Below are 25,317 nucleotides of genomic sequence, written 5' to 3'. Positions count from 1 at the left end.
TGTTGATAGGACTCAATGAGTCGTACATTTATTATATATATTATGTATATATATAATATAGTGCCTGGCACAAAGTGAAAGGTAAAAGTGTTAGTTGCTCAGTTGTGTCTAACTCTGCGTCTCCATGGACTATAGCCCACCAGGCTCCTCTGTCCATGGAATTCTCCAGGCAATAATACTGGAGTAGACAGCCATTACCTTCTCCAGGGGATCTTCCTAACCCAAGAACTGAACCCAGGTCTCCTGCACTGCAGTCAGATTCTTCACCATCTGAGCCACCAGGGCCTGGCATAAAGTAAGTACATAATTCAGGATATATCGAAGGAAGCCTGATGGAATTGCCAGGGAGAATTCAAATGATTAGCCAAGTTTGGTGGGATGACACATAGTTATTTTATCTTTACTAACAGAATTGTTAAAGCCATAAAGCTAAGATGTAGAATCTATACATGATGGAGTGTTAATGAGGAAAGATGCTTGTAACATCATATAACATAGAGATTATAATACAGTGTAGAGTATGATCCCATTTTTGTTAAAGTTAAAACTGTATTCATGGAATTCGACATTTAAAAGGTATAAAATGGCATGCAGTACCAAGTGGGCTTCTCACTTCTAACCCCAGCTTCTCAGGACCCATCTCTAGAGGTGACCATTGTTATGAGTTTCTGTGAATCCTTGCAGAGATGTCTCGTGCCTATGAAGCATCCTGTATGTATGCATCTGTACATTCTATCCACCCTGCCCCCCACCATTTAGGGAAAGGGTTGCATCCTGTACACGTTCTAGGGGAGGAGGCATGAAACAATTCATATGAAAAACTTTGTAAAGTTATATTATGGAAAAATGTGTTTGCTGAAAATAAGTTCTATCTTGGTAAATTTGTGTTTTGTTTGAAAGATTTCCTTTTGTAGCTCTTTCAATTGGCTTTATTGTAAATAAAAAGGTATGTTGTTTAAATTAAAAAAAATATGGAATTAGCTTCATAATATTTTCACTTGTATCAATGTAGCCAAAATATTAATGCTTCAAAGGCTCATCACTATTACAAAGCACAACTCCAGACGTCTGGTCTCTCTGGGTCACTTAGAAGACAACTTTTCCTGTTGAGGTGTGTTAAAGAAAAAGTTACCCATGTATGTGGCTTATATTTTGTGTCTAAAGGACATAGTTGGTCACTGATCCTCTCCTCTATCAAATCACTCCACAGAAAAGCAGCTCTGACAAAAGTCAAAGAAAAGAGGAGCTCTTCCAGGACTAGAGGAAGACGTTGCACCAGAGGCAAGGTGCAAGGGAGTCAGGTGAGAGGACTCTTTGCTCACTTTATTTTTCTTGGCTCTCCTCAACTATACCAGGCCAGTGTAGTGAAATGTGTCCCGGTCATGTCTCCTGCGTGGTCCCACATTTGAAAAGTTAATCAGGACCAGAGTACATTCCCAGGAAAATGAAGCATGGAGTGGGCCACTAGCTTAGCTGTTTTAGGTTTTGGCAAGAAGGGTTTCCTTCTTTCTATCTTCCTTCTTGTGCAGCTGACATGGTAAGAGCAGTCTGCTGCTTGCAAAGTTTCTTGGAAAGACAAGTAGGGCCCAAGTAGGTCACTGGAAAATGGCATCTTGAAGAAGAGTTCTCTGACTAGCCTTTGGCCTCAGCCTTCATGAAAGGCTGAGAGGTAACGGTAAAGCTTACATGTGGTGCAGTCCAGTTCCCTATGAGAGGCAAGTGATGAAGAACATCCATTGGTCTCCTATGGAGTGATTTGTGGACAAATATTTCTTGGAAATCAACAAGGTAACAGACAGGTGGTCAAGGATTTGGGAATTTAGGATCTTAGACATCTCTTAAAGGAATAATTAGTATTAATTACCAGGCAACAGCCAATGATTAAAAAGTCAATATACTTTGCTTTTTATCAAGACAGTTATCAGATACTTAAGGTTTTTTTTTTAAAATATGGACCATTAGCACTTCTAAATATATCTCTTATCATGTCTAGTAAAATGAGACATTTATTGTGTTTACTCTCTAGTTCTCAAGCCTACCAATGTTTTAAACATCCTTTTATGTGCTATAGCCCAAATCATTAATTACATTCATAATAGAAATGTTACCGATGATACAAGCTATTGATTTGTATACAGTTTCTCACAGAAAATTAGCTACATGATAATCATTAACTATAAATACAAAATCATTATAAAAAATTGAAGGAGGATATGGTGCTCACACCTGTTATATAGAGCATGTTCTATTGGAGAAAGTAGTAGACTGGGAATCAGGGTAATAAAGGCAGCTTTGCCAAGAGTTTACTTGCTGACCATTAACAGGCAAATTCCTTCCTCTTTCTAGGGTTCAGTTTTCTCATTAGTCAAGTGAAATAGTTGAGGAAGAGATCCATAAATAGGGAGACCTTACATCTTGGTTTGTCTAGGACAGTCCTGGTTTATGCCTGATGTAATTATTAAGAACACCCCTTTTTAATTTCAAAGTCTTCTAATTTGGACAATTATTTATATGGTCACCCCATCCATAACATTTTCTACTCTCCAATCTGATACTTAATGATTAGAGTTTCAAACTCAACTCTCCAGTAGGTAATGCAATCAAGTGCAGCTGCCCTTCTGTAATACAACCAACAGCAGTTAAGGGTATGGCAAACAGCATATTGTGTCTGTAGGGGCTGCTCCTACCCACCTCTAGACTATTGTTACCTCACAGAAATGTGTCTTCAAGGTTGCAAATCTTCCTATTTTTCAAGATTAGCCAGACCTCAGATTTTTATGTAAAAAATCCCGATTTTCAGATGTTGGCAACTGATTCATAAATTGTTAAAAAGCATTGGGCAAGCCATATAAAATATGTTTGGGGGCTATAAAACCTAGAGATCATGTGCTTGCAATCACTGAGGGATATACATGAAAGTGAAAGCTGCTCCGATGTGTCCTACTCTTTGCGACCTCACGGACTACACAGTCCATGGAATTCTCCAGGCCAGAATACTGGAGTGGGTAGCCTTTCCCTTCTCCAGAGGATCTTCCCAACCCAGGGATCAAACCCAGGTCTCCCACATTGCAGGTGGATTCTTTACCAGCTGAGCCACAAGGGAAGCCCAAGAATACTGGAGTGGGTAGCCTATCCTTTCTCCAGTGCATCTTCCTGACCCAGGAATGGAACCAGGGTCTCCAGCATTGCAGGCAGATTCTTTACCAACTGTGCTATCAACACAGATATAATTATGATGGGTAAAACACAAAAGCTGGGTTTCCCCAGAGACTGTTTAAAACAACATCTTGATGGTGTTCTGACACTACTTGTACACACAGAATGTTAGTGAATATAAGCTCTAGGCACGATGTTCAAATTAAAATCTGAAAACAACAGTATGACACACCAAACTGTTAGCCCTTATTTCTGGGGAACTGAAATGGGCATCATGAAGAACAATGAAGGGGCTTTCATTTTTTAGATTTTTTTTATATGTGTAATTAAAAAACTTACAATAAGAAATATGGACAGGAGGTTCACAAAACTTGTCACTCCAACAGAGAGACATGCATCAGGCTTCTCATTCTCCCTGAAGCAACAGCCAAAAGCTGAAGTTCCAGAAGCCGGTAAAGCCTTCCCATAATGCACCCATGCAGTGTTAGCCCCAGGGTGCTGTGAGTGACAGAATTTGGCAGTAAAGTGGGTAAAATTAAATGTCTTCAAAATTCAGAATATAGTAGGGGTTTGGGGATAGCTGATAATACCACTATGTTCTGTCAACAGCAGAGAGAAGAGGGAGAGAGAGAAAAGCTCTCTGGCTTTTATACCATGACCTATATTTTCCTGGAGCTAAAGGCATTTTAACAAGTGGATTTATACTGAAATCCTGTATTTCTGAAAGTCATTTTGCTTTCAGCTTCTTGCTTAACAATTTCTAAGAAATGCTGTTGTCAGTTAGAAATGCTCTAACTTTTCTTCCCTTTCTCTGCTATTCTATCACATCCAACGAAGGTTTGATCTTTGAGAGTCCGAACAACTGCAGTAAATACATGCCAGATTTCCACCGCACTTTACTAACACTTGTGAATCACTGTCATTCTTCTAGGATTCAGTTAAGAGTGGCAATTAGAAGTTACTTTACTGTCTAAGAAAAGGATAGAGAACAGACCTCACAAATAGAAGTCACCTTTACTCTTTTCAAACCCAGCTCAAGTTATGACTAGAAAATAGTTTTCATGTAAGCACTCAGTTTTCCCCAAACCTTGCAGAATCCAATATTTTAAAGAAACTTCCACATGAATAGACCAAACGAATCAAGCATACTAATAGTTTGTAATGCACATACACATGTGCCAGTATCATACCATACCATACCATCAGAAACTTCACAGCCCAAAACACTCACATATTTTGGGTTGAATGATGAGGGCAGAAAACAATCATTGTGAATAAAATAACTTACAGATTTTAACTATACAATTCCCCATTTCAACTGTTTTCTGCCACTGACAACGTGAAGTTATCCCCAACTAAACTCTTGGTACATATTCCTGAGAACAAGCTCTGTTTTGGAATGTCTCCAATTCATTCATTCAATCAATAAGGAAATGTGTATTTGTGCCAGGTGGAGACACAGAGAAGAAGACATGATCCCTATGCTTGAAAGTCACAGGCTTGCCCATGCAGCTTGTCCAAAAGTGTGAGGTTAAGAACTCATCTTTTCTTATCTGCTTCTGTGTCATATGATTTACCAAGGTCAAAGGACTATCTTCCTGCCAAATTCCATGTTTTCATCAGCTTTTGGGGGGCATTTTTGACATCAGGTTCCCCCTAGTCATGAGGCCTTCCCTCAGAGACACAGTCCTTGCCTGGTTTCCCACTCTTCTCCTATCCATGGCATTATTTTTGCATATTTACAACAGACCATGTCCTGGTAACATCTCCCCAAGGTTCTAATCCCTTTTTCTGGGCTGGCCAGGTTCTCAATGCAGGACGTACTCACCTTCTGTACTAAGATAACTAGCTAATGAACTTCTGCTTCTCTCAAATCCATAGCACACGCAGTCTGCAAAACTCCGAAATATGTTCTAACAGAGTCCTCTAAGAATACTGCTCTGATAGGGTGCATCCTCCTCCATGCTCCTGATGACCACTGTACACACCTTCCTGAGAATACATCTTGCCTACAGTGATTCCTTTACACGTTCCTCCACTAGCAGGATGGAAACCCCTCTGGGGCAGGGCCTGTGTCTGTGCTGCATCCCTAAGAGCCTGGCACAAGAAGTCACCTCACCCATCAGGACCTTGAAGTTCTCCCAGCAGCAAATCCCCAGTTTTCTATGCTAGACTTCTGATTTACTGCTCACCATAGTGCCTTTTACCCATCCCAGATGGAAATGGGCTCTTAATGAGGATCTGAAGGAACTGCCCATTCATTCAGCACTATGCTATGTACTGGAGAATATTTAGCAGCCCTGGACTCAGGGCTCAATGTCAGGAAGATCTTCAGGTCACTGAAATATCTCATAAAATGCCATCCTGCCATCTTGGGGAACTGAAGCACCACCATACCCCAGCCCTACAAGTTGAAAGCCACCATGCTAGGGTATTTTCAAGGCAGTCATTACAGAGAGATTCAATATGCTCCCTAAATTGGTTTTTGTCTCTAGTCTTAAAACTTAAATCCAAGTTCTGTTCCAAGCCTTTTTAGTACAATGGAAGGTACAGAAGTTCTAGATGTAGGACAAACTTGTTTTCAGATTTTTAGATCTGCTACTTAATTACTTGATTAAGTAATTATAAGACACATTAATAAGTCATAAGACGACACATTATGTTATGCACTGGAACCTATGAAAAGGGAAAACAGTACTTCCTTTTGTCCATGTGATGCCAAAACTGCTGAATCTCCATCCATTTCTCTGAAATGTACTAACTTGGGAGTCCTCCTTGGGTTTGCCAATATATTATAAAATGAACCTTCTGTTCAGGATAATATAGAATGTTTTTCCTCCCCAGATCCTTGAGGTTTCCTCCTTTCCCCTTCTGCTTAATGCACATCTGGGCTTCATCATACTTCCAAGCTTTCCTAAGATTCCCTGGATCCATTTTCAGTGATGCACTATATCCACCCCTATTGTCTCAGCTCCTAACCCTCCAGAATGTTTCTCTCCTAAGTCTCTGAGAAGAGCAGATGTTTCTCTCTGGTCCTTTAAAGTGTAAAGTTGTTTCTATGACTATTTGGAATCCCCTCAAATTGGAAATTTCCCAAGGGCACACACATCTCTGTTTTTATTCTATATTTCCATGGCAACCATGCATTCAATATATACAGTTTATGATTATCCATCACAAATGTGGACATAGCTTCTCTTTTATATGTATTTTTAAACTATGTAAGCATTTCATGTGTGTATTTTTTCTCTTCTTGTCCCTTTCATTTTAGTTCACTTCAAATTATAGGGAGTAATTCTGACATTGAATTCTCTCCACAAAATGACTAGTATCAGACCATCTGCAATTAACTGTTAATAAATGCCTCAGGCTTTTTTGGCAGTGGTTGTAAGCTTAGCCTAAGGCACTGACTTCTATTCACACAGAATTCTAGAATCAAAACAATTGATTATATTGATTGAATCAATACAATCAATACAATTCTAGAATTGTATTGCTAGAAAGGATTTCAGAGGTCATCTAATCCATAATCCATTTCATATTTTCAAGAACCTGAGGTTCAGAGAGCTTAAGAATCTTACCCAAAATCACACAGCTGACTAATAATCAAACCAGGAGTAGAACCTGGGTCTACTCACCCGTATTTTTGTATCTTTCCCAATCTCACTCCACCTCAAGCTTTGCTTATTCTAAATTTAGAAATGTTAGAAATGTGAAGCATTTCTAGTCTTTGCAATGAGCAATGCAGAAATCTGTGTTTGTGGCGTTATTGCTCTACCTACATAACTCAAGTATAATTTTTGGATAGGAGGTGGTTAACAATTCAACACCTTTTAAAGTTGTGACCAGAAAATGATTACTGAATACATAACACAGTATGAGCTAATTAAAAGGTATTCACTGTGCGCTACAAACTACTAAAAGTAATAATAAAAATGATTGTGAAGCACTCTGCCTTTGCAAAGTGCTATAGTGATCCAACTCCCTAGTCTTAGAGTGAACAGATGCAAAGGTATTATTAGTAATATAACATGCTCAACTTAGCATGAGATGAAAAGCTGAAGACAGGTAGATTTGACTCCAAAATGACATAGAGGAGGGTGGGATTTATTGGAAGAAGGAAATTGAGTTTCTTGGTGCCCAGTGTGATTTCCTGAGCTCACTGTGCTCCATCCATCAGGCCAGCACAGATACCACAGATGCAAAGGTATCAAAATGGCTAGTTTCCTTAACCAAAAAAGCCCAGGAGGTCCGAGGCTGACCGCAGGGGCACACAGCTTGATAGGCCTTAGATGGTCAGAGCTCTGCCCTTTCCTCCACGGTCAGCCCGCTCTCAGTGCGAGGGGCTTGAGCATGGGGCATTTCCCAGAGCGAACTCAGAGACACTATCCCCCTGTGAACGAAAACCGGCAGACTCGAATAGCAGCAGCTGGCTCTGGAGAAAAATGCCGTCACTGTCTCCTGACCGGCTTTCAAGGGCTGCCATTCTTTTTTTCCAGAGCTGAGCCGATTTTCGGCGACGCCCACTGTCCCGCGGGCCCCCAGTGCCTCCCGTCCGCCGGCCCCGTCCCCGCCCTCACGCGCACCAGCTTAGCGCGTTTACCGCCGCCCGGGTGCACCGACTACAATGCGCCAGGCGAGCTGACCCAGCTGCCCGGCTCCCGCCCGGGTAACCACGGCAACCGCGGGCTTCAGGAATGCGCACTAATTGAAGGCCCAGTTTCCTCCCACAGTGATGAGCAACAAGTGAAGCAAAAATAGTGAGGCGGGATACAGGCTTCGACGGAGGAAGGGGGGAGGGGAGGCAGTCACAGCTCGGGCTGGGTGGTTGTGGGTGAGGGGAGGGCAATGAGTGCCTTCAAGACTTCGTTTGTTAACAACCCAGGGCAGTGAAGAGCCTAAACGTCCTTCACCGTTCAGAAATCTTCGCACACATTTTTCAGTGAACAAGTAGTACCGCAAACCACCACCTCTTTGCTTGCTTCTAGTAAATGAATGCGGAGAAGGCAATGGCACCCCACTCCAGTACTCTTGCCTGGAAAGCTCCATGGACAGAGGAGCCTGGTAGGCTGCAGTCCATGGGGTCGCTAGAGTCGGACACGACTGAGCGACTTCACTTTCACTTTTCACTTTCATGCATTGGAGAAGGAAATGGCAACCCCCTCTAGTGTTCTTGCCTGGAGAATCCCAGGGACGGGGGAGCCTGGTGGGCTGCCGTCTCTGGGGTCGCACAGAGTCGGACACGACTGATGCGACTTAGCAGCAGCAGCAGCAGCAGTAAATGAATGGAGATGTACACAGCCCTGTAAAAGTGAAAGTGTTAGTTGCTCAGTGGTCTCAGACTCTTGGTGACTGCATGGACTGTAGTCCACCAGGCTCCTCCATCCATGGAATTCTCCAGGCAAGAATACTGGAGTGAGTTGTCATTCCCTTCTCCAAGGGATCTTCCCGACCCAGGGTCTCCTGCATTGGCAGGAGCTACCAGGGAAGCTAATTAGGCTCCCTAATTAGAATGCCTGCTAACATCTTGGGGTCAGCAGGTGAAGGTGAGCTGAAACTAATTTGCTCCCAGCTCCTCCGGCTCTTCTGTTCTCTATAATTAAAAAAAAAAAAAACAAAACAAAACAACAAAAACCAAAAAACCTTCCAGGTGATCATCTCTAGAGACAGGGTGATCACCACACCCATAGGCCTGTTGTCTTGATATAAATTATTTAAAGTCTCCCCTTTTCACTTTCAACCTAATTTGGACAAGAAATTATAAGGTTGTCCTATCTAAAGTCTTTCCAAGTCCATCCAGATCCTAATCCAAGTCTTAGGTGTTCCCAAACCCTTCTAGCCTTCATCGAGTGGCCTGTATGACCTAATCCTTGTATGTAGGTCAGGTAGCAAACACTGTGTAATTAACGAGAAACAGGGCCTTTCAACAGCTACCAAAACATAGCAACCAAAAGATTGCATGCTGGGACAGAATACCCTGAAACCCACTAGCAGGAAGATTCCCACGGGGTTGATGAGGGTCACCGCTGCACAGCACTGCACAGATGTCATCGGAAAAAACATGAACCTATTAGTAACAGGATCGCCAATTCAGATGGCTCATTAAAGCCTCTGCTATGGAACAGGCTAAAGGAAAATCGGCTCTCTAGGATGAGTCCCAGAACACAGAATTCCCTTAGAGGATTCCCTCAGATGAGGGCTGCTGCTGCTGCTGCTAAGTCGCTCCAGTCGTGTCCGACTCTGTGCGACCCCATAGCTGGCACCCACCAGGCTCCCTGGTCCCTGGGATTCTCCAGGCAAGAACGCTGGATGAGGGGTGGCACACTGCAAACTAGACGTGGGGGATGGCAAAAGTAGAAGGAAACTGACATTTTGTCGTTGCTGTTTAGTCGTTCACTTGTGTCCGACTCTTTGATGACCCCCACTCTGTAGCTTGCCAGGCTCTTCTGTCCATGGGCTTTCCCAGGCAAGAATACTGGAGTGAATCACCATTTCCTTCTCCAGGCGATCTTCCCAACCCAAGGATCAAACTTCCCAAACCAAGTCTCCTGCATAGCAGGCGGACTCTTTACTGTTGAGCCACCAGGGAAGCCCCGAACTGACGTTTTACTGAGTTTGTGTTCTGTGCTATTTAATCCTCACAATAGGTTTTCCATGTTAACTTTTGTTTTTCCTCCCTCATTTTTACAGATAAGGATACCATGACTCATCAACATTGAGTTATTAAAGGTTATGTGGCTGCACGGAGTCCACATAAATGTGACCCCCCCCCAAAGCCCACGCTCTTCACAGTGGACCTTATCCAGTATCCAGATTGACCTTTGATCAAGATCAGGGTTTTGCAACCTTGGCACTATTCACTTGTGGGGACAGATAATCCTTTGTTGGAGGTGGGAGGGCTGTTCTGTGCATTGTGGGATATTCAGCAGTCTCCTTGGCTTCTACCTGCTAGATGCCATAGTATCCCACAAGCTGTGACAACCAAAGTGTTTCCAAATATTGCCAAATATCTTCTGGGGGGGCAAAAGTGGCCCCTCTTGTGAATCAGTAGCCTAGATATTTAATATCAATACACTTTTTAACTTTTCTTATATTATTCTCTCATTGCCTCAGAAATATAATACTTATCTTTATCAAAAGATGGTAATTTATATAGGGACAGAACAGTGCCTTTTATTTATTTTGTATCCTCCCTGTGTTAGGGACATAGTATGCAAACAAGACTGGTTAAAAGTTAAATCATAATGCAAATACGAGTCACACTTGAAGCAAAACTGACTCCATTCCATGATGCCCATCAAAGAACAAGGCTGTGATTATGCAGGAGAGAGGCGTGAAGGCTATCAGAGGCTTCTTGCAAAGAGTGAAAGGCATGATCCTCAGTCATTGGAGCAACCACAAACCCCACTCCACTCCTCAGATGGTAGAAGGCTCACTGACAGCCATTAAACAGAATCAACTTCTTATTGATGCCTGGCTGATTTTTCTGCCTCTTCCTTCTTCCCCACTCCTTCAACACATTACTCTGGTTCTTCTCAAAACCAAGATCAACAGAGGCATGTAGGTAAGCTCAGGGCAGAGTAGGCCAGAATTAGGAGAAAGGGCAGGGGCCTAAAAAGCTCTCTCCCGATATTAGTTCTGTGTCTCTGCTTTCATGGCAGCCTGTGCAGTTATTTCGACTCTTCTGGAAATCTGAAGATGGATAGGATAGGTCCACCTTCCAAGAGGAATCAACTCCACTTTAAGTCTTTCATTTGAAACCAAGATAGCTGTAATATAATCGAGTCTACAAATGAAAATGTAGGAACAGCCCAAATGGAAGATGTTCCAAAGGAGTAACCTCCAGATTTATGGCTAGAGTGTGGCTGTAATTAATTCCTTCTCTCCTTTTGGCCAGGAGTAAACTTTTCTTCTCCTCCAATTCTTTTCTCCTCTTCCTCTGTTTGTAAATCTTAGAGAGAAACAGCAGCAGCCACTCTCAGAGATCAAAGTTTTAGCAGGCAACAAAGACCTCTGAGGAGTCTGTTGCCATGGGAACTCTCTGAGCTGAAGCCCTTCTAATCGGCAAATCTCCTTGGTTAGCAGCAGGGGCTGGAAGCCAGGAAGAGAAGGGGGAGGGGGAGTCTTGGCAACAAGTAATCTTTCTAAATAGCCAGAACTAATGGGAGGGGGGTGGGTAGTACAACAGGATTCAAATTGAGGCAGCGCTGACAGAGGGGTGTGTGCCTGAATATTTCTGCACAGCCATAGAAACAGATTCCTATCAAAAATCCCTAAAGTGGATCACTAGTTCAGAGATGTTCCTCCCTAGAATTCCCTGATTTCTCATTATGTTCTTAATGGCTTTTTAATGCTAGTAGGCCAAAAAGTTGATTTTAGACCAGAATAACAATTTCAGAGTCTTTTCCAATGAGTCAACTCTTCGCATGAGGTGGCCAAAGTACTGGAGTTTCAGCTTTAGCATCATTCCTTCCAAAGAAATCCCAGGGCTGATCTCCTTCAGAATGGACTGAGTGGATCTCCTTGCAGTCCAAGGGACTCTCAGGAATCTTCTCCAGCACCACAGTTCAAAAGCATCAATTCTTTGGCGCTCAGCTTTCTTCACAGTCCAACTCTCACATCCATACAGGACCACTGGAAAAACCATAGCTTTGACTAGACAGACCTTTGTTGGCAAAGTAATGTCTCTGCTTTTGAATATGCTATTTAGGTTGGTCATAACTTTTCTTCCAAGGAGTAAGCGTCTTTTAATTTCATGGCTGCAGTCACCATCTGCAGTGATTTGGGAGCCCAAAAAAATAGTCTGTTTCCACTGTTTCCCCATCTATTTCCCATGAAGTGATGGGACCAGATGCCATGATCTTCGTTTTCTGAATGTTGAGTTTTAAGCCAACTTTTTCACTCTCCTCTTTCACCTTCATCAAGAGGCTTTTTAGTTCCTCTTCACTTTCTGCCATAAGGGATTGGGGCAGGAGGAGAAGGGGACAACAGAGGATGAGATGGCTGGATGGCATCACCGACTCGATGGACGTGAGTCTGAGTGAACTCCGGGAGTTGGTGATGGACAGGGAGGCCTGGCATGCTGTGATTCATGGAGTCGCAAAGAGTCGGACACGACTGTGCGACTGAACTGAACTGAACTGAACAATTTCAGGCACAGTATTGTGAATAATTTGATTTTTAAAAAATTTAATGCATGCCTGTTTCTCCACCTCTTGTCAAGGTAATATAAATCAGGATAAATCACAGGAGGAGATGGAAGGAAAAATAGAAGCATGACAGGAAAACATAGGTAATTCTGCTGCATTACCTTCACAGGGAAGAAGCAATTCCAACTTAGTGCCTACTCACAAGGACCTGCTGGGAGCAAGCCTATTTCTGGCCTCCTGGAATAGCATTGCATTTGGCCTAAAAAGAAGCAGAAATTGATGAATTCCACAAAATATTAACAGTGTGTATTTTTGCCTGCCTGGCATTCTTTTCTTCTTCATTTGGAAACAAATGTCCAATTTCTCTTTATGAAGCTACTCCCTTTCCCTTCAATTCATATGGTTCATTTGGGGCTGGTGGTACCCTATGTTCCTCCCAGAATGCACAGCCCACCCCCAACAATAGGACTTTTGCCACACTATGGAGAGAGGCAGTTTATCCTCCTGAGATCAAAGGTGTTAAAGATCTGCTAGGGGTCACATTTGGAGACAGCGTGCTGGAGAATGAATCTAACACAGAGGAGATGGCGATATTTAAAACATAATCTGAACACTGGAACTCAACCATGCTTGAAGTTAGGAATACCCCTGGACTTACTGGTTACAGTAAAGAGTCTGCCTGCAGTGCTGGAGACCCCGGTTTGATCCCTGGGTCAGGAAGATCCCGTGGAGAAGGAAACAGCAACCCACTCCAGTATTCTTGCCTGGAGAATCTCATGGATGGAAGAGCCTGGCAGGCTACAGTCCATGGGGTCGCAAAGAGTCGGACACGACTGAGCAACTTCACTTTCACTTTACTGGTTACCTAAGCCAAAAAGTTCCCCTAAGCCAGTTTGAGAATCTGTCCCTTGCAATTAAAAGAGTTCTGAAGAACACAATAGTTAGCTGTGAGTGGTGAATTTTTTAAAAGAGATTTTCTTCTCGTGTTTTCTGTTTTGTTTGGTTTTTATAATAAAGAGGTATCACTTTTCCTAAAATAGAAGCAGTATTAAACAAAACAGGACAGCAGTATTTGGGCATCCCCTATATAGAGAGTTAATTCTGCAATTTGTGGATATTTTAGATAAAGTCAAAATTATAGAAAGGATGCTAAAGCCATCTTGTTGATCCTGATAACCTGGACAAGAGAACCTGTTCCATGCTGAAACATGCTCATGAAACAGGCTCATGTCGTTATTCTTTTCTCAGTCCAGAGGCACAAGTGTTCATTGCGCCATATTTTTACTGGGGCCCTTTCCCTCCTTTTTCCTTTTGGCCCTTAGAAAACAAGCTATCACATGAGACATCAGAGAGAAGGGGTCAGGCCCTTACCTTGTGCATAGAAAGAAATAAGAACAAGGCGAGCTGCCTTTAGATTTTAAAATAGCAACTTCCCTTCCTGAATGGTGAAGTCCTTTTCCTGCCAGCTGGAGTTGCCCGGGGGAACTTTATTCCTATCCAAACAGTGGCATGGTTCCAGGTTATAAACAGATTGTTCCTGATCCTAGACCTATGTCTAATCTCAGGGTGGCAGATTTTCTGGACACTTCCACCTTCTGTAACTGTCTGCTGGCATGGCTCTATGACTCCAAACATCTATCTAAATATTTCTAAGGTACCTGTCACTATCATCTCAGAGCACCCTAAACACCACGAGCATTTCTTCAGAATGACTCTACCTTCTGAATCATCAAAAAGAGATTTAAAAGTGTTCAGTATAGTGTTCGAGTTTAATGGTGAATCAGTGGTTATCCTCACATTTCTCTAAATCACATCTTTGGATATTTCTGAACCTCTGAAAGAAGCATCAGCTGCAATTCATAGATAGTTCAGATGTATGGGGAAAAGAAGGTAGGTCATACTCAGTGGGGAGGTAAGCAGTATAGACAAGGACAACTATGTCTTTGAAGTGAGGTTAATGATTATAGGCAGTTTCACTGAGAAATGAAATGAAGTACTAAAGCAAATGTGGGCCAAGTAAAAACCATTACCTAAAGCAGCAGTTACATTTTTGAAAACATGATTGATGCCAGGGAGCATTCTATAGCTTCGTAATATAGACAGGTTGTGTGGTATTGTGGCTTCAACCGTACTTCCTGGTGGTTCTATCACTAGGAAAAATTTAAATACCTAGATAAAGAATCATGACCAAAGGGATTAAATTATGCTATATCTCACTTGAGACTGTAAACATTTATTGTATTAACACTTCATAAGTCAACAAATACATACTCAGCATTGACTAATATTTAAGAGGTACAAAGTAAGTATTAGTTACAGATTCTGCCCATTTGTCATTTAAAAAAACATTCACTTAAACTTCTTTATTCTAGAAACTCTGCAAACCAATGCAAATAGATGAATGAGAACTGGCCCTGGCCATTGAAGAGCTCATGTTCCAGTGCTACTGAGAAGGGTCCAGTGTTGTAAGGGAAATTAAGACAAGTATACACGCAGTACCAGGGTCACCACTCACATGAAGTCAAACTAGAATATAAGACTGAAAAGCTTCTGTCCTTTGGCCCTTTTCACTTTATATAATCCTTTTGGGTGACTCATCTATTCTTTCACGGTTGTGACTATCATTCATGACTCTCAAATCTATTATCTCTAATCCCTGTTTTTCCACTGAATTCCAGACCATATTTCTAATTGTCATCAAGACATCTCACATTCCATGTATTAAGAACCAAATTCATTTTCTGGCCTCTCCAACCTGGTTTCCAATCTGTAGCCTCTCTCTTGGTTGACAGAACAGTTGGCTCCCCAGTTAACTATAAATCACGGTGTCCTTTTGACTCATCCCTGTATCTCAATATCCACCACTTCCCTCTCAGAAATGTTTCCATGCTGTCTGTTCTCAGTTCATTACTCTGGTTCAGAATCTCATGCCCTTTCACCCATGCTGCTGCAGTACCCCATAACCAACCCCTCTGTTCTAGTACTCCTCTCTAATGTACTGTCTACCCTGCTACTACTATTCTGATCCTCAAATCTAATTTCATTCCTCTGTGATGGCTTCTTCACTGGCGCCTCTAAGTCTTCAAATGGAACACAAAGTTCTTAGTCTGACATATAAGACACTTCATAATCTTGCTCCATTAACTTTTCCAACTTTACCTTTGTGCGTATAATGAAAACAACAAATTCTCCTTAACTTTGCCTCTGGTTTATCCCTTTAACTAACTCCCTTACTAATTGGTCATCTGAAATTCTACAGTTTTCTATTCCTCATGCTGTGATTATCCTCTAAGAAGAGCTCGTTTCAGTTCCTACAAGCCTCCATCAAGTTTATTCTTATTCTTGTGGAATCAGTTCTTTTAACACTGACCTACCACAAAAGACCACAGTGCATTCCCTCTGGCTTCCTTTTGAGTGAATGCTATCCTGTATGTTCTTGTAACCAACTTGTAACCCTTTTATCTCTGTCATGAGGACTAAATTACCAGGAAGTCATTTTCTCCCTTTATCAGAGTAGTCACATCACTCATATTCATCTACTTTTTAAAACCAATAATTTTCAATTTGAAATAAAGCTCAAAAATAAGTGAGTTGAACACCTTTTACTATAAATAAATGATACAATAACTCAAAAGAAATTTTCCACCTTCTTAAGGACATAGAAATTAATACTCCTAAGAACACTGCATCTTCAGATGCCTCTCCGATTGTTAACAGTTCTTTCTTTATCCTGAGACAGACTCCTTCCCTTTGTAACTTCCACTCCTGGCTCTAGTTTTACCTAGCTACAATGGGTAAGTTTCCAATCCTCCTACACAATTTCACTTCAGATATCTGGAGAGGCTTCCCATGCTCCCTTTCCCAAGACCGAATCCTCCCAGTTCCTCCAACTATTCCTCATAGTAAGTTCGGTGACCACAAGTGGCTCATGACGGTTGTAGTCAGCAAACTGTGGACCATTATCTTCCTACCGAGGTCTTTATCTCCTAGAGGTTGACTTCAGAAACAGGTTGCTCTCTTGGTCTCACATAAAAAGAATACCTCATGAACAGGCCTGCAGGATATAACCACTAAATAATTAGAATTTTAAAAACTGTGACAATATTTTGAAAAATTCCATAATGGGGTGTCAAGACCAAGAAGATTCAGAATGTTGCATTTGGAAAGTAAATATCGCATTCAGGAAATTCTCCTAGATTTCAAACTAACACCTTTAATTAACTAACACAACCAGTGTTGCCCTAAAAAGTTTACATGGCAAATTTACCGTGCTTTGAACATTTCTAATCAATGCGGGATACAGGCTTCCCCAGTGGCTCAGTGGAAAAGAATCTGCCTGCAATGCAGGAGACGCAGTAGGAGTCACGGGTTTGATCCCTGGGTCGGGAAGATCCCCGGGAGAAGGAAAGGGCAACAGACTGCGGTATTCTTCTCTGGGAAATTTCATGAGCAGAGGAGCCTGGTAGGCTACGGTCCCTGGGGTTGAAAAAGAGTCAGACACAACTTAGCAACTAAACAACAACAATAGCAGAATTATGTGTTTCTCCTCCCTAAGAACTCCACTGTGTATCTGTTTATCTCACAAATGTGCTGCTTCTATCTGATTTGCAGCATCCACATTTGGCCTTTCTGATCCCTTTTTAGGATAACACTAATTTTTCTTATCTTTTCTCCCATCATTGCTGACCTTTTTCATCTGAGCCTTCCTTTCACCTCCCTGTTGGTCCTGAGGATAGCATCTTTGCCCAAGTTACTCTGTATGTTTCAATCCAGAGAAATGCCCTTCATATACTTCAGCACATCCTCTAATGACAAGGCTTTCACTCTATTTATTTCCCCACATTTGCAGAACGGGGACCAAATTATTTCAAGTGGTTTTTACCTGGCCTCCTTTTCCTGCACAAGTAATTACTTTGCTGCAAACGGTTGCACTGGTCAAATAACTTGTGTTCACAATCAGCTAATTGCAGGCTCAATGAGCCACTTGTTCCTTCAAACTTAACCATTAGAGTTGTGTTATTAGGCAGACATTTATCTTTTTATTTCCTACAGATTTACAGAGTCACACAGATCCTAAATCTAACTGCCCTGTAGTCTTTTATAATGTCAATATAAACCTTTTACATTTTTATTTCCTTTTGAATGTATGTCGTATTTCCTATTCTTTTACAGATCACAGCAGTTTTTCATTGCAGCATGCCAGGCTCCTCTGTCCTTCACTATCTCCCAGGATTTGCTCCAATTCATGTGCTTTGAGTCAGTGATGTTACCTAATCATCTCATCCTCTGCTGCCCCCTTCTCCTCTTGCCTTCAATCTTTCCCAGCATAAGGGTCTCTTCCCATGACTTGGCTCTTCACATCAGGTGGCCAAAGTATTGGAGTTTCAGCTTCAGCATCAGTCCTTCTAATGAATATTCAGGGTCGATTTCCTTTAGGATTGACTGATTTGATCTCCTTTCAGTCCAAGGGGCTCTCAAGAGTTTTCTCCAGCACCACAATTTGAAAGCATCAATTCATTGATTATTATTAAAGGGTTAATACTTAATAAATATTTACCTTAGTCCATTTTGTAAACCGTAAAATTAAGGCAACAGTAAACCTTATTTGCCAATCATGATAGAATAAAACTAAAAATCCTAAGTAGAAAATTCTATTTTCTCCCTGGGCACTGAATTTCTCACAGGGGGTAAAAATTAACCTTTAATTTTATTTGCCTCTAAAAGAAAGCACCTTATTTGTGCCCCCACATTGTTATCACCTGGTTTCTTAGAGGCTACAAAAAAAGTAATTTCTTTTGAAAATGGCTTCAAGGATGTACATTGTATCCTACAGTTAATGTTTCTTTTCTTAATTTCTGCATATTTTATTCCAATTTTCTTGTTCAAGTAACATTTATAGAGCATGAAATATGTGCTCAGTTCTTCAGTTTCATACAAGGAGGTCATCTGCCACTGACATTCTTCTAATCCACCAAAGAGAAAAGTAGCCAAAAGTAATGAGTTTTCATTTATGAGGGAATTAATATTAATAAGGATTAGATTATATTTGCTTTGAGACTAATTCAGGCACTTTTAGCTTTCAAGAAATTTGCCCTCCAATTAAACACTAGTAGGTCTACCCCAGAGCTCTTTTCACTGGGTACCTTTTATTATTAAAAGTGCACAGCCATCTTTCCTTAGGATTGCCTTAAGGGGAGATAATTGAATGGGAAAAGATTCCCAAAGGCCTCAGGAGATCCTAACACACCAGTGAATTCCTGTCTCTACCCTGCTTCAAAGGCATCTGGCATTTTCCTCACTAGTAGCATATGTAAAGAATAAGCAGAAATAATTTAGGGTTAAAGGTACAAGTGGAAAGGAGGAGAAAAAAACTAAGAAAGCAGAAGAAACATTTAGGCAATGCGAAAAAGGGGATCATAGCAGCCAAGAAACAAAATATAACAAATACTCATTAAAGACCATATTCTGAAATCAGTTTGTGCACCAAAGATAAAGCCTGTGTGTGCAACCTACTGATACACGCAGGGAGAAGTGAGAAGAAGGAGCAGTGCAAGCAGTCTAAGATGAAAATATCGCTGAGGACCGTCACCTACCCAGCACCAGTACTTCCACGGAGTCCTCATTCTTGCCCTCCAGGTCATCAGGGGTGGTGATGATACAGTAGTACAGTCCGCTGTCTCCCCACATGAGTTTTCCAATTTGAAGATCTGCATCTGTTATCACAAAGAGAAGGACCTGGTTCTAAATTCTGTCCTTTGAAGAAAACACTGAACAACAGAGGGTGGGTGGAAGTGAGGTGCTTCTGGGTGTCTGCAGTGTTCTATTTTTCAACCTAAATGGTAGCTGACGTGACGTTTGCCTTACTGAAAACAAACTAACAAAACAATCATAAAAACTAGCATCCCTAAGGTGAGAGAATTCACACCCAGAAACTAGTCTAGTTGCAGGCTGGTTTCAGGAATAGAACACTTGCTTTCAACCAGGCTTACAGAGGCCTCTGAAAGCCAAGTAAATTCCAGAATTAACCTGGACTCCTGGAAATGAGCTGAGTTCACAGGAAGTGAAAAGTGTTAGTCACTCAGCCATATCTGACTCTTTGCAACCCCATAGACTGTTAGCCTGCCAGACTCTTCTGTCCATGGGATTTTCCAGGCAAGAATACTGGAGAGGATTGCCATTTCCTTCTCCAGGGGATCTCCCCAACCCAGAAATGGAAACCGGGTTTCCTGCATTGCAGGCAGAGTCTTTACCATCTGAGCCACCAGGGAAGCCCAAGACGGGTTCACAGGAGTTCTTCAAAATTCCAATAATCAAGTAGGTCATACCAGACTTTGGACCTTTTCTTGTCCAAAGCTTTAGAGACCAGGAGAAAAAGTGGAACGGATGCAAAACTGCCTGGGACTTGGGCCATGAAGTGACCTGGCTCTGCACTTACACACATGCATCCCTTTTCCCAGCAGAGAACTTCTAGGGAAGTTTACTTTCTGAGTTAAGGGCAATAAAGCCTGGTGTCAAGCTGTAAAGTATTTGACTGAGAAAGATTTCACTAGAACCCATTTCAATTCAGTGCTGGTAATACATTTATTATCAGACTAAAAGTCAAGCTCATGAAAGCTTCTTGATGCTATCATCTCCCATAAAATCAAACCCTTGAGAGACTGAAAGGGTGCACAGCTGACACCCTCTTGCACCTGTGAAGAATGAAACCAACCTCCCTCCCATTCCTTAAAAACAGAGGCATTATTACCGTGAACAATCGTGATCTCTCTGCCCCTGTAGAAATCTCCCAGGGTCACAGTCGAGCCCTGTTTAGAAGCTACCACTCGAACAGTCCTCCTGCTGTCTAAGCAATCCAAGTAAGGGTCCCATTCCAGGTTTCTTTTACTGAGAGACTGGGTCCGTGGAGATGACATGCCCAGGGATTCCCCCATGCGATCCTGGCAATAGGACTTGAACTTCCACTGGACGACAGCCGGCTGATGAGAGGATGTAGAGAAGCGGCAGTGGAGCACAGTGGGCTGGAAGAGCATGGCCACCTTCTTCTTGTCAGGCACTGTAACCTGAAGGCCTTCAGCCATGGCTGCAAAACAGAATGAAGATGTCCAAACAGTATCTGTATCCTGGACCTCACCTCACACTACACAGGCACGCCTTTCTGCCTTAGCTCCCTAACCTGTCCCTCACCTTGTTTTTTCCATCACAATGAAGAACATCAATATCTACCTGGTCGCCCTGTCCAGAATCTGCCCTCATTCCTAATACCCAGGTGGTCACAAAGTCATGTCAACGTGACCTCTTAACATCTTTATTATTTCCATCCCCCTCTTTAACCCCACTACCCGTGCTTCCGTGTATGTTCTTCTCATTTTTTGCCTATAATTTTGCAATAATCTCTTGTCTGCTCTCTCCACCTGCAGTTGCCCACATGTATCCATCCTCCTTGCTATAATTTCAGGTTATCTTTTTAAATCTGACTGTTATGGCTCTCCTTCTTAAAATCCTTCACTCATCCTCCATGGCCTTTAGAACAAAACCCAAAGTTCTCAGCAAGGCGTTTAAGGTGCTTCATCATCTAATTCCTCCTCAGCCTCACTTCTTGCAGCACCTCTGTTTGAGCATCAACCTCAGAGGACAGCAAACTAACAGTTTCCCTAAGTGGGATGTGCTATATCACACCTCTAGATCTTGGCACATCATGTTTCTTGTTTATGGCAAGCTTTTCCTCACTTATCTTCCTGGGAAACTCATTTTCATCTTTTAAAACCCAGTTCAGAGGCTTCTTGTCAAGCCTTCTCTGACCAGTCAATCTATGTATCACTTCCTCCTTTGCGCCATAGTGTCCCCAGCATTCCCCGCCAGACATTTACTATAATAATTTTGCAAGTTCTTCTTTTCACACCATCAGACTTGTCGGGTCAACTAAGTAATGTGTCTTATTTAGCTGTCCTGGCTCCTGAAGCCCATAGACACTAAACTATTTGATAAATGAGGAAAATGAATCCAGGAAGTATGAATTTAGGAGAAAGTGACTTCCCTTCTAGCTGGTGACCAAGCAAAGGAGACAGAGATTAAGGGGGAAAGAAGGCTTTGAGAGAAATGGGAGAATTTCAGATCAAAAGCAGTAGACCAAGTTCAAAAGCTTTGAAGGTGATCCAAAAAGAGGTGGGGGGAGACTAGAAAGCAGATGAGAAGTTTAAGTGTTAAAAAGATCAATTTGAAGCTTGGTGTCCAAGAAAGAGAGGGAAGTTTCCATGAATGAAAGCCCAGGGGAGTGTTTGAGAGGCAAAGGGCTTCTATGAACTCAATGGTAAGGTCTAGAAACTCCAGACAAAGAGAACACAACTTCTTCAGGTTACTGGGAGAGTTAAGAGTTTCTAGCTTGATCTAATTCTGCTTTGAAACAGAAGCAGAATCATGATGAGAAGCAAAAAAAGGAATATGAATAAAAAGACAGGATAAAGAGGTCCAGAGTTGAAACCAGGAGGCTGCCAAGCCACCTTCAGGTAGCTTGAGGCAAAGAGTTTCACCCTAGAATTGCAGGTGGACTTCAGAGGCAGGAGGACTAGTTTCCTAGGGGGGCCTACTATCCTTCATTACTGCCCATGGTCACGATGACAGCCCACAAAGCAAACTCACTCTCACAACTCGAATATGCATTTATTCATGACTCTTCATAGAGTCACGAATAATAGCTTTATAGCTCGCTCAACAAGGGCAAGATACCACATTTGTACTCACTTCTGATTTCCAGACTAGTGACTCTCCCCCATGAAAGCACTGTGAAAACTAGGTTTTAATTCCTGTTAGGAAGAAAAGGTTTTCATCCTATGGAATTGGGAAGTGAATACAGTAGAGTATTTAAGATTTAGTATTTTGAACCTTAAGTGCTGGATAGGTACAATAAATAAAGGAATGGGCAAGTAAATGAATGAATATTAATATGAAAATTTCTAGGACTTCACAAATTTCTAGGACTTCACATTTATGTTTAAATGACATAAACAGCATAGTATAGTAAAAGAGCATTGGCATCAAAGAGATAAGGCTTTGAATCTCATCTGGCTACCCACTAATGGTAAGGCCTAAATGAAGTCTCTTAAGCAACCTTCACCTGTAAAATGAGCCTCATATTCCTTAACTCAACAGAGTTGTTAAACCTTCTCTCTCTGGGTGCCTGCAGAGAGAGGACTCTTTAAGAGCACCTTGACCATGACCCACAGATGGTACATCTCAAATGGGAACCCTCCCTTACCTTTCCTGCCTTTGCCCTTGACTCCCATTCAGAGGCTCTTGAATCTTGATGATCATTCATCACCAAAAGGTTTGATTATAGCCAGAGTATGTAGATCAGTGCCAGCGAGGGGCAGATAATTCCCATCTGGAAGCTCAGAAAAGAACCTCCTAGGCTCTGCTGCTTCCCTCCACCACCCTCAAATGCTGGTGTCACTGATTCTGTTCTTCCCAACTCACACATCTAGAATCTAGACGACAAAGACTTGTGTGTTATTGTTGTTGTTTTCCTATAGTTTCTCCTTGAATTCTACTGCATTAATTTTTAATCTTGTAATTCTTCAAATCCTTATTCACAGTCTGATTTTCCAGGTAACAAAATGGGACAGAGAGGTGAAATGACTTCAGTGAGCAGTCGCTGAGGCTGGATGACCAGTCACAGGTATTGACCAATCACAATGCTGGCTGCTGACCAACCACCTTTCTTCTCTGCTACCTTTCAGGCTCTACTTGGGAAATGAAATATTTCCTAGCCCTTCCAGGATAAATGAAACTAGCAAAGGAGGCAGGTGCAACACAAAAAGTGTTGGGGGAAGGGTTGTTTAAGTATAGGGTTTTCTTCGTTAGATGATTACTAAGGATAACCTCCTTCTCAGCTCTATTCTCTGTTAATGAGATTAGACACTTGACCAAGCCATGGGACACCATTAATTATTGTTTTTTAAAATCGTGGACTCCCTTAATTATTAACAGAGGTTAGTCAACTCAGTTTCTTCTATGACATACACATAAGCTCATGTTCCAAAGAATAAAGACTATGTTTTCAGAAACATTTACCTCTTTATAGCATGATAGTTAAAGGCATGGATTTTAGAGGGAGTTCTCATTTAAAATCCAAGTCTTACCACTTCCTAACTGCATGACTTGCAGTAGATTACTCCTCTTAGGAGTTTCGGTTTCCTTACTGGTAAAACCAGAATAACTAACTATTTTGTGGAGCTGTTTGAGGGTTAAATAAGATTTTATCCTAAGCATTTAGGATAATACTGATGTAAAGTAAGCACTCAATAAATGTAGTTGTTGCTGCTGCTGTCAATAACAATCTGTTGATTTCTGTAAAGCCATATAACCTAGAGCTGCTGCTGCTGCTGCTAAGTCGCTTCAGTCATGTCTGACTCTGTGCGACCCCATAGACGGCAGCCCAACAGGCTCCCCTGTCCCTGGGATTCTCCAGGCAAGAACACTGGAGTGGGTTGCCATTTCCTTCTCCAATGCATGAAAGTGAAAAGTGAAAGGGAAGTCGCTCAGTCGTGTCCAACCCTCAGCAACCCCATGGACTGCAGCCTTCCGGGCTCCTCCATCCATGGGATTTTCCAGGCAAGAGTACTGGAGTGGGGTGCCATTGCCTTCTTCTAATCTAGAGCTAGGTGAGCACAAAGGTGTGAGTTATAGGGCAGAATGGGCAGAAACTACAAAGGAATAGTATTGCAGACTGGGTAATTCGGTATCAAACAATGACTGGGTGCACAGCACAGTCACATCCATAGCTCCCAGCAGTTGGAAACAGAGCGTACCCCTGAGTGTGTGCACATACATAGACATGTATACATATTGCAGGGACAGTGAAAATCCTGGGAATCTAAGCTCGGGATACATCTGGATAGCTGGAGAGGCCAGAACTAGGAATTTCAAGGAAATGTCAGTTTATTGAACATTTGAGGACCAGAGTGAAGAGTTAGAAAGCTAAAGAAGCCAATCCCTGCATTAGCTCTAGGAGCTTCCAAACTGTAGGATACACGGCACCCAGGTCCCAAGCCTGTCCTGGCCAGCCCTGTTAGATGCCCCATTCCCACCAGAAGGCGAGGCCTAGAACTGCTCTTCTGGCCCTAACCCTGGGTTCTGGGTGAGGGCTGCGATTCCCACACCCACTGAGCCACGTCTTTCCCTCAGTCCTTGCTTATATTAGGCTGTGTTTCCACCTGGCTTGCAATCCACTGGGACCAAAGGCTTGTCCTGAGATCCAGCCCTGCTTGCTTGGGCCCTGATATAAGGTCCTTCTCCTGAGAACTAGGTTTTGTTTCCAATATACTCACACACGACTGATCTATATCTGAAGCTGTAAAGTGCTATTCACTCAACTTCAAAAAACACCACTCATGGAATCCTGACTCCTGTGCCAGATCAGGCCCCTCAGGGTCACAGCAAGTCTGGATGAGGGCCAAGACTGACAGTCTCCTGTGGACACTGAGGTTTGGCCTGGGAACACCCTCCCTCTGACTCTAGTTCCCAAGAGATCTGCCCTGGGGCTAGGTTAGTGTCCTGAACTTGAGTCCCACCTCTTATAGATTTTTTTTTTCCCATGTCACCACCTGTCAGATGTCAAAAACCTAGTACTTCTTATGCTGGTCTATACAGACTAATAAGAACATCTTTGAATGCCAGGTAAATAAACTGAAATTTTTCAGCCATTTTGTAATGTTCACCTGTGCATTTGATCTAAGAAATCTTATTCTCCCATGTTTCTAACTACCAGTTTGCCTCAGACCCTCAACTTTATGAAACCTCATCTGCATGTTTAACAGATACTTCAAATTAAACAGGATTTCCCTGGCGGCTCAGACAGTAAAGCTTCTGCCTTCAATGTAGGAGACCCGGGTTCAATCCCTGGGTCAGGAAGATCTCCTGGAGAAGAAAATGGCAACCCACTCCAATACTCTTGCCTGGAGAATCCCATGGACGGAGGAGCTTGGTAGGCTACAGTCCATGGGGTCACAAAGAGTCT

At 42.3% G+C, this 25,317-nt stretch overlaps 1 protein-coding gene and 1 long non-coding RNA gene across 8 annotated transcripts in view; one reads left to right on the top strand and one right to left on the bottom strand.

The window, feature by feature from the left end:
• Positions 1-23,714, top strand: part of LOC113883264 — a 112,447-nt gene extending 88,733 nt beyond the window's left edge. The window contains exons 1-3 of one of the 3 annotated variants that reach the window (XR_003508611.1): positions 258-295; positions 1,211-1,301; positions 22,908-23,714. This is a non-coding gene — a long non-coding RNA (uncharacterized LOC113883264). The other 2 variants (XR_003508612.1, XR_003508610.1) reach the window with 2 other exon arrangements.
• ILDR2 (immunoglobulin like domain containing receptor 2) overlaps positions 1-25,317 on the bottom strand; it is a 66,742-nt gene that overhangs the window by 25,000 nt on the left and 16,425 nt on the right. For all 5 annotated transcript variants that reach the window (XM_027526719.1, XM_027526699.1, XM_027526681.1 and 2 more), the window contains exons 2-3: positions 20,053-20,385; positions 18,899-19,018 (exon numbers count right to left, since the gene is read on the bottom strand). In XM_027526719.1, the coding sequence (XP_027382520.1) occupies positions 18,899-19,018; positions 20,053-20,385 (453 nt within the window). The remainder of the gene's footprint in view (positions 1-18,898; positions 19,019-20,052; positions 20,386-25,317) is intronic.

This window comes from Bos indicus x Bos taurus, chromosome 3 (genome assembly GCF_003369695.1).
Source record: "Bos indicus x Bos taurus breed Angus x Brahman F1 hybrid chromosome 3, Bos_hybrid_MaternalHap_v2.0, whole genome shotgun sequence".
Lineage (NCBI taxonomy): Eukaryota > Metazoa > Chordata > Mammalia > Artiodactyla > Bovidae > Bos > Bos indicus x Bos taurus.
The sequence above is the reverse complement of the archived record's forward strand: the minus strand, read 5'-3'. Positions and strand labels throughout refer to the sequence as shown.